Source organism: Sinocyclocheilus rhinocerous, unplaced genomic scaffold (assembly GCF_001515625.1).
Source record: "Sinocyclocheilus rhinocerous isolate Xijiao unplaced genomic scaffold, SAMN03320098_v1.1 scaffold168, whole genome shotgun sequence".
NCBI lineage: Eukaryota > Metazoa > Chordata > Actinopteri > Cypriniformes > Cyprinidae > Sinocyclocheilus > Sinocyclocheilus rhinocerous.
In genome coordinates this window covers 208,874-223,304 of record NW_015635532.1, presented here as the reverse complement: position 1 = coordinate 223,304, position 14,431 = coordinate 208,874, and the positions used below count along the sequence as shown (strand labels likewise).

The following is a 14,431-nucleotide window of genomic DNA, read 5'->3' as shown; positions in this document are numbered from 1 at the left end:
TCTGAAGTAATGAATTTAGGTAAAGGGGTGCAGAGCCAGTGGTGGTTTTGTAGGCAAACATTAATGCCTTGAATTTTATGCGAGCAGCTACTGGTAGCCACTACAAATTGATAAACAGAGGTGTGACCTGTATTCTTTTCGGCTCATTAAAAATTAATCTTGCTGCTGCGTTCTGGATTAATTGTAAAGGTTTGATAGACCTGGCTGGAAGACCTGCCAAGAGAGCATTGTAATAGTCCAGCCTGGACAGAACAAGAGCTTGAACAAGGAGTTGTTAAGCATGTTCCGAAAGAAACAGCATTTTTAGTGTAATATTTCTTTGATGCACTAAGTGCCGCTGTTGATTAAGCATGTTCTTGCTTTTAACATTCGTTTTTAGATCCTCCTCTTTCTGACATCATATTCTGCAGAATCTCTTTCATTTAGACGGTCTACTCTTTACACTAAAGCATCGATACATTCGCTGCCTGGTGTTTTCGGATGAACTATTTTCCAATCTCTCTGAATAATTTGTTCTTGGTATTTTCTTCTGTAGTGGAATAGACGACTTGGATTATGTCGGTTCTTTGTTGTTTTTTCGCCCAAAGAGGCGCATCTTTGACGCTGATTTCATCATGGCCAATACAGCATCTCGTGCTGTGCGTCTTTGTCATGGCCGTTGCGCGCGGGCAGGTCCGTTATTCTATTCCAGAAGAGATGATGAAGGGCTCGCTGGTGGGAAATATCGTTCAGGATCTCGGTTTGGATGTTAAGAGGCTGAAATCTGGTCGAGCGCGGATCTTTACGGAGGACAGTCGTGAGTACATCGGTCTGAATGTGGATAAAGGGACTCTGGTAGTGAAAGAGAGGATAGATAGAGAGGAGCTGTGCGCCCAAGTGTCTCCCTGCTCCTTGCATTTTCAGATTATTCTAGAAAATCCATTGGAGCTGCATAGGATTGATGTAGAAATACTAGACATTAATGATCATGCTCCTTCTTTCATGAACAAAGAGATTATTTTTCAAATAAGCGAATCAGCTTTATCTGGGGCTCGATACTCTATTGATAGCGCTAATGATCCAGATGTAGGTTTAAGTTCACTTCAGACATATAGATTGGATCCAAACGACCATTTTGTGCTCAAAACGTTGTCTCACACTGACGGTACTAAATACGTGGAAATGGTCTTGCAGACACCATTGGACAGAGAAAAACAGGAGGAGTATATTTTAATTTTAACCGCGTTTGACGGAGGAACTCCTCAAAAAACAGGTACAGTGAAAATAAACGTTATTGTCTTAGATGCAAATGACAACGCTCCTGTTTTTAGTCAGTCTGTGTATACAGCACTTGTCGCTGAAAATGCGCCAATGGGTTCATTAGTCTTAAAGATTAGTGCCACTGACGCAGATCAAGGAACAAATAAACACATGTCCTATTCATTCTCACAAATCAGTAAAAGCATATTGAATAGTTTCAGTATTGAGTCCACTAATGGTGATATTACAGTTATTGCCCCTCTAGACTTTGAGAAATCCAAGAAATACGAATTAAATGTGGTGGCGACAGACAATGGTGGTTTAACAGATACTGCTAAAGTGATGGTGGAAATTACAGACGTTAATGACAATGCCCCTGTAATTAATGTAATATCTTTCTCAAACCCTTTGCCAGAAAATTCAGCTCCTGAGACAGTGATAGCGATGCTGAATGTCAAAGATTTAGATTCGGGAAAAAATGGACAGGTTAGATGTTTAATTAATCCTAGTTTACCATTCCGAATCAGACAATCATCCTCAAATTTCTACAGTCTGATCACTGATCAGCTTTTAGACCGTGAAAAAATATCTGAATATAATATTACAATAACAGCTATTGATGAGGGCTCGCCTTCATTCACTACTAATAAAACATTGATTCTGAAACTCTCTGATGTCAATGACAACGCCCCTGTGTTTCAGCGTCAGTCATACACCGCATATGTGATGGAAAATAATTCGCCCGGAGTCTCTGTACTATCTGTTAAAGCGCATGACAAAGACGCTGGCAATAATGAGCATCATTAGTCTGGACAGCAGCGGAACACAGACACTCACGCATGCGCAAAGAGGAAAACTGAATAATGACGATTATTTTGATCAGGTGAGCTCGAGTGAATGGGTATGAATATGACTTGTCGGTGTCTGTTTATTTATTTATTTATTTATTTATTCTCTATCTGGCTTAATCAGTTTTATGGTTGTGCGCTGTGCTTAATTTAGATTTTTAGAGTTGTAATTAAAGAAATAGCAGCTGTAGTTGATATTTGCCGATAACATTTTGTTGACTATTCATTTTCACACCTTAGGACAAAACCATAACCTTTCGATGTTTTATAGAAAATTGGATACAGACACCGTCTTCTTCTTCTTATTATTATTATTATTATTATTATTATTAGTTTATTTTTCCAGTTGCACTCAGTCAGGTAAGAGTTTGTGTGTGCTTTTGTTCGCGCGCAATGAGTCACAATAAATCGTACCTGTATTACTTAAGGGCTGGTTTTCCGAGCCCGGTCTCATGAAAATGTGTATCAATAGCACGTTTTTCGGTTTCTATTTTGCGTGCTATTTATACGCAGAAATCGCGTGCATTTAATACGCAATGTCTTGGCGTGCATATGATACGCAGGCTTGGCGTACAAATAATACGCACATACCCCACACCCCTAATACTTCCTAACCATTGTGTATCATATGCACGACCAAGTCAATTTCTGCGTATAAATAGTAAGCTAAATAGAAATATAAACTCGTGGTATTGATACGCACATTCATGAGATCGGGTTAGATTTTCCGCACGACAAGGACTACAACGACAGCCTGGCTTTCTATCTGGTCTTGGCCTTGGCTGTAGTTTCGTTTCTCTTTATCGTGTCTATCATTGCCATACTGTCAGTCAAATGCTACAGATGGAGACGCGAGCAGATGTTTTACAAACCTGGAGCGAATCTTCCAGTTATTCCGTGTTATCAGCTTCTTAACGCAGACGTAGGGGGCACAGGAACTTTACAGCACGTGTACAATTATGAGGTTTGCAGAACCACTGACTCCAGAAAGAGTGATCTGAAATACGTCAGACCTTGCAGTTAGAGCATCATTAGTCTGGACAGCAGCGGGACACAGACACTCACGCATGCGCAAAGAGGAAAACTGAATAATGAGTATTCTTTTGATCAGGTGAGCTGGTGTGAATGGTTATGAATATGACTTTCTGGTGTCCATTTATTTATTTATTTATTTATTCTTTTTCTAGCTTCATCAGTTTTATTGTGCACTGTATTTTTTTGTTTTATTTTTTAGATTTATAATTTATAATTTAAGCACCTGTAGTTGAAATTTACTGTACCGATAGCATTTTCAAGACTATTCATTTGTCACACTTTTTCATATCTAAACCATAACTTTAGAAAAATATATATTTTATAGGAAATTGCATGCAGACAGTCTTTTTTTTTTTTTTTTTCCTAGTTGCGCTAAGACGTTTTTGTTGTGCGTATGTGTGCACGCATGAGCGAGTCTCATTGAATCGTACTTGCATTACTGGGGTTATATAGTTTATGTTTTGCTTTTGACTATTTTTCTTTCCTTCTATTCTTAGATGTTCGGTTTAGAACATAATTTTATTAATATTTCAGCAAAATTCTGCGTTAATGCAAAGTACACTACTTTGGTCGCAATTCATGTCATTTTCTGTATTGCTCTTTAACAGCATTTTTAGTGTAATATTTCTTTGATGCACTAAGTGACGCTGTTGGTCAGTATGTTTGGGCTTTAATCATTCGTTTTTAGATCCTCCTCCACTTTCTGACATCATACAGTCTGCAGAATATTTCTTTCATTCAGACGATCTCTGTTTGACACTGATGCATCGAGAAATTCTCTGCCCTGTGTTTTCGTATTAACTTTGATATTCTTCAATCTCCCTGAATAGTTTGTGCTTGGTCTTCTCTTCTGTAGTGGAGCAGAAGATTTGGATTATGTCGGTTCTTTGTTGTTTTTACGCCCAAAGAGGCGCATCTTCGACGCGGATTTCATCATGGTTAATGCGGCCTCTCGTGCTGTGCGTCTTTGTCATCGCCTTTGCACGCGGGCAGGTCCGTTATTCTATTCCAGAGGAGATGACAAAGGGCTCGCTGGTGGGAAATATCGTTCAGGATCTCGGTTTGGATGTTAAGAGGCTGAAATCTGGTCGAGCGCGGATCTTTACGGAGGACAGTCGTGAGTACATCGGTCTGAATGTGGATAAAGGGACTCTGGTAGTGAAAGAGAGGATAGATAGAGAGGAGCTGTGTGCTCAAGTGTCTCCCTGCTCCTTACATTTTCAGATCATTCTAGAAAATCCCATGGAGCTGCATAGAATTGATGTGGAAATATTAGATATTAATGATAATGCTCCTGTTTTCACACGCCAAGAAATACAGTTTCACATAAGTGAATCAGCTACACCTGGAGCCAAATTTTCTTTAGATAATGCGAGGACGAAGGAAATCCTCCTCTCAGCAGCAACGTGAGCGTGAAAATAATAATTCAGGACCAAAACGACAACGCGCCTCAGGTTCTGTATCCGGTCCAGACAGGCGCTTCTAGCTGTAGTTTCGTTTCTCTTTATCGTGTCTATCATCGCCATACTGTCAGTCAAATGCTACAGATGGAGACGCGAGCGGATGTTTTACAAATCTGGAGCGAATCTTCCAGTTATTCCGTATTATCCGCCTCTTTACGCAGACGTAGGGGGCACAGGAACTTTACAGCACGTGTACAATTATGAGGTTTGCAGAACCACTGACTCCAGAAAGAGTGATCTGAAATACGGCAGACCTTGCAGTGAGAGCATCATTAGTCTGGACAGCAGCGGAACACAAACACTCACTCATGCGCAGAGAGAAAAACAGAATATTGAGGATTCTTTTGATCAGGTGAGCTCCAGTGAATTATCGTGAATATGACTTTTTGGTGTCCATTTATAATTTGTCTCTTTCTGGCTTCATCAGTTTTATGGTTGTATACTGTACTTGTTTTATTTTTTAGATTTATAATTAAAGAAATAGCAGCTGTAGTTGAAATTTGCAGATGACATTTTGGTGACTGTACATTTTTCATACTTTATATCAAAACCATAACCTTTCGATGTTTTATTTAAAAAAATTAGATACAGACACTGACTTTTAAATTATTATTATACTTTTCCAGTTGCGCTCAGTCAACCAAGATTTTTTTTTTTAAGTGTGCTTATGTGTGCGCATGAGTAAGTCGCAGTGAATCGTACCTGTATTACTGAAGGGCTATATTATAATTTATGCTTTGCTTTTGAGTATTTTCTTTTCATCATATTCTAGGTGTTCGTTTCAAAACATCGTTTTATTCATATTTCATCAAAATTCTGCCTTAACGCAAAATAAATACTATTTTGGTCGCAATTCATGTCATTGTCTGTATTGCTCTTTAATTTTTTTTTTTTCAGTGTAATGTTTCTCTGATGCACTAAGTGCCGCTGTTGGTCAGTATGTTCGGGCTTTAAACATTCATTTTTAGATCCTCCTCTACTTTCTCTCATCACATCTGCAGAATCTCTCACTCAGACGGTCTCCTCTTTACACTAAAGCATCGATATATTCGCTGCCTTGTATTTTCGGATGAACTTTTATATTTTTCACCCTTTCTGAATCATCTGTTTTTAATCTTTTCTTCTGTAGTGGAATAGAAGACTTGGATTATGTCGGTTCTTTGTTGTTTTTACGCCCAAAGAGGCGCATCTTCGACGCGGATTTCATCATGGTTAATGCAGCATCTCGTGCTGTGCGTCTTTGTCATGGCCGTTGCGCGCGGGCAGGTCCGTTATTCTATTCCAGAGGAGATGACAAAGGGCTCGCTTGTGGGAAATATCTTTCAGGATCTCGGTTTGGATGTTAAGAGGCTGAAATCTGGTCGAGCGCGGATCTTTACGGAGGACAGTCGTGAGTACATCGGTCTGAATGTGGATAAAGGGACTCTGGTAGTGAAAGAGAGGATAGATAGAGAGGAGCTGTGTGCTCAAGTGTCTCCCTGCTCCTTACATTTTCAGGTCATTCTAGAAAACCCCATGGAGCTGCATATAATTGATGTAGAAATATTAGATATCAATGACCATGCTCCTGTTTTTGCTAGAAAGGAAATTGATTTTCAAATAAGTGAATCTGCTCTTCCCGGGGCTAGATTTTCATTAGACAGCGCCCAAGATCCTGACACTGGCACTAACGCGCTCAAGTCCTATACGTTAAATCCAACAGAGAATTTTGATATAAAGGTCCTATCACGAAACGATGGCTCAAAATACGTCGAAATGGTTCTTCAAGTGCCTTTAGACAGAGAGACTCAGCAGGAACACAAATTAACCCTTACAGCCTTCGATGGCGGCAGTCCTCAGAAAACTGGCACCGTTAGGATAAGTGTTACGGTCATAGACGCAAACGATAATGCCCCTGTTTTCAGTCTACCTGTTTACCGTGTATCTTTATTTGAGAATTCACCGATTGGCGCTGTAGTAATCAAGGTAAGCGCTACTGATAATGACCAAGGCGCAAACGGTGAGATTGCGTATTCTTTTTCACGCAGTTCTGGAAAAGCACTTGATTTATTCCATATTGACACAAATACAGGTGAAATAACCGTAGGAGGGGATTTAGATTATGAGAGGGCGAAGCAGTTTGAGTTAAACATCGATGCTACGGACAAAGGTGGCTTAACAGATTCTAGTAAAGTGGTAATCGACATTATAGATGTAAATGACAACCCCCCTGTAATAAGCGTGATTTCATTTTCTAACCCAATACCCGAGGACGCAGCGCCAGAAACTGTTATAGCGATGCTGAATGTCAAAGATTTAGATTCAGGTAGAAACGGGCAGGTTAAATGTTCTATTGCTCCAGATTTGCCGTTCAAAGTAAAGTCATCTGCGCAGAATTTCTACAGTTTGATCACTGATGAACATTTGGACCGTGAAAAAATGTCTGAATATAATATTACAATAACAGGTATTGACGAAGGCTCGCCTTTTTTCTCTACTAATAAAACACTGACTCTAAAAATATCTGATGTTAATGACAACACCCCTGTGTTTCAGCGTCAGTCATACACCGCATATGTGATGGAAAATATACATGCTGTTCGTTCATTTGATTATGAGCAAATTAAACAGCTTAACATTCGCGTAAAAGCGCAGGACGGAGGAAATCCTCCTCTCAGCGGCAACGTGAGCGTGAAAATAATGATTCAGGACCAGAACGACAACGCGCCTCAGGTTCTGTATCCGGTCCAGACAGGCGCTTCTGTGGTGGCTGAAATAGTGCCTCGTTCGGCAGATGTGGGTTATCTGGTGACTAAAGTGGTGGCTGTTGATGTGGACTCTGGACAGAATGCCTGGCTCTCATAAGCGGATGTTTTACAAATCTGGAGCGAATCTTCCAGTTATTCCGTATTATCCGCCTCTTTACGCAGACGTAGGGGGCACAGGAACTTTACAGCACGTGTACAATTATGAGGTTTGCAGAACCACTGACTCCAGAAAGAGTGATCTGAAATACGGCAGACCTTGCAGTGAGAGCATCATTAGTCTGGACAGCAGCGGGACACAGACACTCACGCATGTGCAAAGAGGAAAACTGAATAATGAGGATTATTTTGATCAGGTGAGCTGGTGTGAATGGTTATGTATATGACTTTCTGGTGTCTATTTTTTTATTTTTTATTTTTTATTTTTATTGTTTTATTTATTCTCTTTCTAGCTTCATCAGTTTTATTGTGCACTGTATTTTTGTTTTATTTTTTTAGATTTATAATTCATAATTTAAACAGCTGTAGAAATTTACTGTACCGATATCATTTTCGAGACTATACATTTGTCACACTTGTTCATATCAAAAGCATAACTTTTAAATATTTAATAGGAAATTGCAAGCAGACACTGTCTTTATTTTCCTAGTTGCGCTAAGAGGTTTTTGTTGTGCATATGTGTGCACGCATGAGCCAGTCACATTGAATCGTACTTGTATAGGGCTATATATTGTAGTTTCTGTTTTGCTTTTGACTATTTTCCTTTACTTATATTCTTAGATGTTCGGTTAAGAACATAATTTTATTAATATTTCAGCAAAAGTCTGCGTTAATGCAAAGTACTCTACTTTAGTTTGGTCGCAATTCATGTCATTTGCTGTATTGTCATTTAACAGCATTTTTAGTGTAATATTTCTTTGATGCACTAAGTGACGCTGTTGGTCAGTATGTTCGGGCTTTAAACATTCGTTTTTAGATCCTCCTCCACTTTCTGGCATCATATTCTGCAGAATATTTCTTTCATTCAGACGATCTCTGTTTGACACTGATGCATCGAGAAATTCGCTGCCTTGTGTTTTCGGATGAGCTTTGATATTTTTTCAGTCTCCCAGAATATTTTGTGCTTGGTCTTCTCTTCTGTAGTGGACTAGAAGATTTGGATTATGTCAGTTCGTTGTTGTTTTTACGCCCTAAGAGGCGCATCTTCGACGCGGATTTCATCATGGTTAATGCAGCATCTCGTGCTGTGCGTCTTTGTCATGGCCGTTGCGCGCGGGCAGGTCCGTTATTCTATTCCAGAGGAGATGACAAAGGGCTCGCTGGTGGGAAATATCGTTCAGGATCTCGGTTTGGATGTTAAGAGGCTGAAATCTGGTCGAGCGCGGATCTTTACGGAGGACAGTCGTGAGTACATCGGTCTGAATGTGGATAAAGGGACTCTGGTAGTGAAAGAGCGGATAGATAGAGAGGAGCTGTGTGCTCAAATGTCTCCCTGCTCCTTACATTTTCAGATCATTCTAGAAAATCCCATGGAGCTGCATAGACTTGATGTGGAAATATTAGATATTAATGATAATGCTCCTGTTTTCACACGCCGAGAAATACAGTTTCAAATAAGTGAATCAGCTACACCTGGAGCCAAATTTTCTTTAGATAAGGCTCAAGATTCTGATGTGGGTTTAAATACCCTTCAGAAATACACACTATATCCGACTGATCATTTTTCTCTGAAAGAACAGATGGGAAATGATGGATTGAAATATGTTGAAATGGTTCTACAAAAAACACTAGACAGAGAAAATCAAGAGGAGCATAAATTAATGTTGACTGCGTTTGATGGCGGCAGTCCTCAGAAATCAGGCACTATTAAAATAAGTGTTCTTGTAATCGACGCAAATGACAATGCTCCTGTGTTTAGTCTCCCCGTGTATAGAGTTTCCTTACTGGAGAATTCACCAAAGGGCACTGATGTCGTGAGCGTGACTGCCACTGATAAAGACAAAGGAACGAATGCTGAACTGAGGTATTCCTTTTCACAAACTTCAGGAAAGGCTTTAGAGCTATTCAATATAGATTCAGAAAGTGGTGACATTACTGTTAACGGTGACCTGGATTTCGAGAGGTCAAAACATTTTCAGTTAAACGTTGAAGCAGCTGATACAGGTGGCTTGACCGATTCCAGTAAAGTTATTATCGAATTAATTGATATTAATGACAATGCACCCATGATAAGCTTAATTTCATTTTCTAACCCTATACCCGAGGGGGACACAGACACTCACGCATGCGCAAAGAGGACAGCTGAATAATGACGATTCTGTTGATGAGGTGAGCTCGAGTGAATCGTCATAAATATGATTTTCTGCTTTCCGTTTTAACTGTGAATTGTTTATTTTATTTTATTAATTTATTTGTCTTTGATTTCCTTAATATAGTGTGTAATCTGTGTATGTGTTTGCGGTGCGTCGAATCATGCCATCATCTTTGTACCATAACTTTAAGTCATTCAATCTAACATTTGTGTTAAAAAGGATTTATTGTTGTTGTTGTTGTTGTTATTATTATTATTATTATTATTATATGTATTTTAATTTTTTATTTTGATTTGCTCTGTATCAAACAATTTTTCAATGCAATATTTCGTTTATGCTCTAAGTGCCGCTGTTGGTCAGTATGTTGAGCTTTTAAACAGCCTTTCTTTCGTATGTCCTCCTCCACTTTCTGACATCATACCGTCTGCAGAATATCTCTTTCATTTCCCACGGTCTCTTTCTAACATTGGACGGTTGAACAACCGATTGACTCTTCTTTTTACATTACTGATATACTACATCCTTTCTAAGTCTTCGGATATCTTTTTTTTTTTTCATCTTTTTGTGAAAGAAGATTTTGATTATGTCGGTTCTTTGTTTTTACGCCCAAAGAGGCGCATCTTCGACGCGGATTTCATCATGGCTTATACAGCATCTCGTGCTGTGCGTCTTTGTCATGGCCGTTGCGCGCGGGCAGGTCCGTTATTCTATTCCAGAGGAGATGACAAAGGGCTCGCTGGTGGGAAATATCGTTCAGGATCTCGGTTTGGATGTTAAGAGGCTGAAATCTGGTCGAGCGCGGATCTTTACGGAGGACAGTCGTGAGTACATCGGTCTGAATGTGGATAAAGGGACTCTGGTAGTGAAAGAGCGGATAGATAGAGAGGAGCTGTGTGCTCAAGTGTCTCCCTGCTCATTACATTTTCAGATTATTCTAGAAAACCCCATGGAGCTGCATAGAGTCGATGTGGAAATATTAGATATCAATGATCATGCTCCTGTTTTTACTAGAAAAGAGATAAACTTTCAGATAAGCGAGCTTGCCGTGCCCGGTGCTCGTTTTTCCTTAGACAGTGCACACGATCCTGATGTTGGATTAAATACACTTCAAAGGTACACTCTGATACCAACTGATTATTTTTCATTGAAAGAAAAATCGCGCAGTGATGGTACAAAATACGTTGAGATGGTTTTACAGTCGCCGTTGGACAGGGAGAGAGATGAAGAACTGAAACTAACCCTGACTGCTTTTGATGGAGGGAGCCCTCAAAAATCCGGAACAGTTAAAATAAGTGTCACGGTAATTGATGCAAACGACAATACTCCAGCTTTCAGTCAGTCAGTGTACAGGGTTTCTTTAGCAGAAAATGCAGCAATAGGTACAGTGGCGCTGACCGTAAGTGCTACAGACAAAGACAAAGGATCAAATGGTGAGGTGACATATTCGTTTTCACAAAGCTCTGGAAAAGACGTAGACCTTTTTAGAATCGATGAGATTACTGGGGAAATTTACGTAAATGGCCTTTTGGATTATGAAAAATCAAAGCAATACGAACTGAATCTTGAGGCCATGGATAAAGGAGGACTAACCGATAACAGTAAAGTGCTTATTGAATTGACCGACATTAATGACAATGCACCTGTTATAAGCGTTATCTCATTTTCCAGTCCCATCCCAGAGGACTCCACCCCAGACACAGTTATTGCAATGCTCAACATTAAAGATATAGACTCCGGTAAAAACGGACAATTTAAATGTTTCGTTAATTCAGATTTGCCATTTCGCATTAAATCTTCCTCCTCAAATTTCTACACTTTAGTTACTGATCAGATTTTAGACCGTGAAAACATTTCTGAATATAATATCACAATAACAGCTATTGATGAGGGCTCGCCTTCTTTCTCTACTAATAAAACACTGACTCTGAAAATATCTGATGTCAATGACAACGCCCCTGTGTTTCAGCGTCAGTCATACACCGCATATGTGATGGAAAATAATTCACCCGTAGTCTCTGTTTTGTCTGTTAAAGCGCATGACAAAGACGCTGGCAATAACGCGCGTATTTCATATTTTCTAGAGGATATTCTTGTGAATGGCATCTCTGCCATTATCCGCCTCTTTACGCAGACGTAGGGGGCACAGGAACTCTAAAGCAAGTGTTTAATTATGAACTGTGTGGCACTACCGACTCAAGAAAGAGTGATCTGAAATTTGTTCGTCCTTGTAGTCAGAGCATCATTAGTTTGGACACCGATGGAACACAGACACTCACGCACGTTCAGGAGCATACAAAGATATCCAGAGATACAGATAATCAGGTGAGGTTTGTGGAATGAGACTGTGTTTAATTTAATTGCTTAATTCAGTTTTGTTCATGCTGCATTTTGATATACACTCTTATTTAGTAACGTGTTGAAATGTGCCCATAATAAACACATTGCGTATGGGAGTGTGTGGTGTTTTATGCATTTGTGTATTTCCCTTTAACTTTCCACAAGATACTTTTGTCTGTTTAAAAGTGAATTTAAGTTTCATCTTGGTTTGAAAAGAAACCGTGTGTTTTTCTCCACTGTAGGTCATTGACAATGATGTGCGTAAAAGTGGATGTTGCCGCTTGCACCTTGCTCCAAGTACCACCGTTTTTATAGCTCTCATAAAGCACCTGTGACAAGCATTTTGCAGTTCTTGGATTGAACCCTAAGCGTCGCTGTTGGTTGATAAGGTAGACCTGTCTGATTTTATGCATCATACACGCCTTCCGTGCCACTTTCGTATGAAAGGGTTGTGCATTTAGTACAAAGCCGTGCGCACTGCAAAAACTGGACGATGCTTTTAACAGCCAGTGTTCTTGCTTTGGTTTATTTTTAGTTTTCACTTTAATATCTTTTTTTTTAATCTTTTTTTTTTTGCGCTATCGAGTGGATATTTTATATATTTTTGGTGAGAGATTTATCGAAGCGCCGCCATCAACATGAGAAAGAAGTATTGTCATTCTGCATGGCCGCCGTGTATTCTCCTGTTCTTTGTACACTTTCTCTGTGGCGCGTACGGACAGGTCCGTTACTCCGTGCCTGAAGAGATGGCACCCGGTTCATTCGTCGGAGACATAGTTAAAGACCTAGGTCTTGAGCTTAAAAGGCTGACAACGGGGAAAGCGCGGATCTTTACAGCAGGTGGCCGCGAATATGTTGCGCTGGACCGGGAGAAAGGGCACATCATTATTAAGGAGAGAATCGACAGGGAGCTTTTGTGCGCTGCTGCTGTATCCGCATGCAGTCTGAGCTTTGAAGTCATCTTAGAAAACCCCATCGAGCTCTATCGCATCACCATAGAAATACTGGATGTTAATGACAACAGTCCTGCGTTTCCAAGAGGTGAAATTACACTGGAAATAAGCGAGTCTGCTTCCACCGGAGCGCGTTTTACTGTGGATAGCGCAGTTGATCCAGATGTCGGCATTAACAGTATTCAGAGTTATTCAGTTCATCCTACTGATCATTTTACACTAAAGACACAAAGTCGATCAGGCAGCGGTAAAAATGTCGAGCTTGTTTTGCAAACTCCTTTAGACAGAGAAAAACAAGAACATTTGTATTTGACCATAACTGCTACAGATGGAGGTAACCCCAGACGCACTGGCACAGTAAAAATACACGTTAGTGTGTTAGATATTAATGACAATGCTCCGTTTTTTCAAAAGGATAAATACAGAATATCTGTCCCAGAAAACACCGCAAAAGGAGCCTTGCTGGTTACTGTTAACGCAACCGATGCGGATTCTGTCTCTAATGCACAAATCGGATATTATTTCGAACACACCACACCCAAAATCCGAGACCTGTTTTCTGTTGATCCGTCCAGCGGTGAAATAAGATTGATTGGTGAGCTCGATTTTGAGGAGTCTGCTATACATGAATTTAAAATTCAAGCTAAAGATCAGGGGGGGTTATCAGATTCCTCTGAGGTGATTGTGGAAGTTACAGACGTAAATGATAATGCACCAAAAATGACGCTCATGTCTTTTTCTAACAGCATACCTGAAAATTCACCTCTTGGAAGCGTAGTGGCAATGATAAATATACAGGACAGCGATTCTGAAGAAAATGGAAAGATTACTTGTTTTATTGACAGAGACCTTCCGTTTAAAATCGAATCATCTTTGACTAATTATTACAGTATCGTCACGGACTCCGAGCTAGACAGAGAAAACATACCTGAATATAACATTACCATCACAGCCAAAGATAGCGGCAGTCCTTCATTGTTAAGTAAAAAGATTTTAAACGTAAAGATCACTGATGTAAATGATCACGCACCGCAGTTTGAGCAGGATTCATATAATGCGTATGTGATGGAGAATAATTCGCCATCTCTGTCTTTGTTCAGTGTTAAAGCGCATGACGCAGATTTGGGAGCGAACGCACGCGTATCTTACTTCATTTCAGATAATGATTTAAACGGCACACCAATTTCGTCATTAGTTTCTATCAACTCTGACAGTGGGACTGTTTATACAACAAAGTCGTTTGATTATGAACAATTAAAGTCTTTTGCAATCACAGTGAAAGCACAGGACGGAGGCTCTCCTCCTCTCAGCAGCAACGTGAGCGTGAAAATTATGATTCAGGACCAGAATGACAACGCGCCTCAGGTTCTGTATCCGGTCCAGTCAGGCGCTTCTGTGGTGGCTGAAATAGTGCCTCGTTCGGCAGATGTGGGTTATCTGGTGACTAAAGTGGTGGCTGTTGATGCGGACTCTGGTCAGAACGCCTGGCTCTCATATAAA

General features: G+C 40.0%; 2 protein-coding genes across 2 annotated transcripts in view; both read left to right on the top strand.

Moving 5' to 3' along the window:
- LOC107747106 (protocadherin gamma-A5-like) overlaps positions 1 to 14,431 on the top strand; it is a 25,978-nt gene that overhangs the window by 10,509 nt on the left and 1,038 nt on the right. Inside the window, exon 2 of the mRNA XM_016561532.1 lies at positions 14,226 to 14,405. Coding sequence (XP_016417018.1) covers positions 14,226 to 14,405 — 180 coding nt within the window. The remainder of the gene's footprint in view (positions 1 to 14,225; positions 14,406 to 14,431) is intronic.
- Positions 421 to 2,122, top strand: LOC107747089 (protocadherin beta-1-like). The gene has a single exon (XM_016561515.1). The coding sequence runs from the start codon at positions 556 to 558 to the stop codon at positions 2,044 to 2,046; it is 1,491 nt and encodes a 496-aa protein (XP_016417001.1). The 5' UTR covers positions 421 to 555; the 3' UTR covers positions 2,047 to 2,122.

Bases quoted from the DNA above. Each gene is read 5' to 3' on its own strand.
- LOC107747089 (XM_016561515.1), top strand. From the start codon at position 556: ATGTCGGTTCTTTGTTGTTTTTTCGCCCAAAGAGGCGCATCTTTGACG.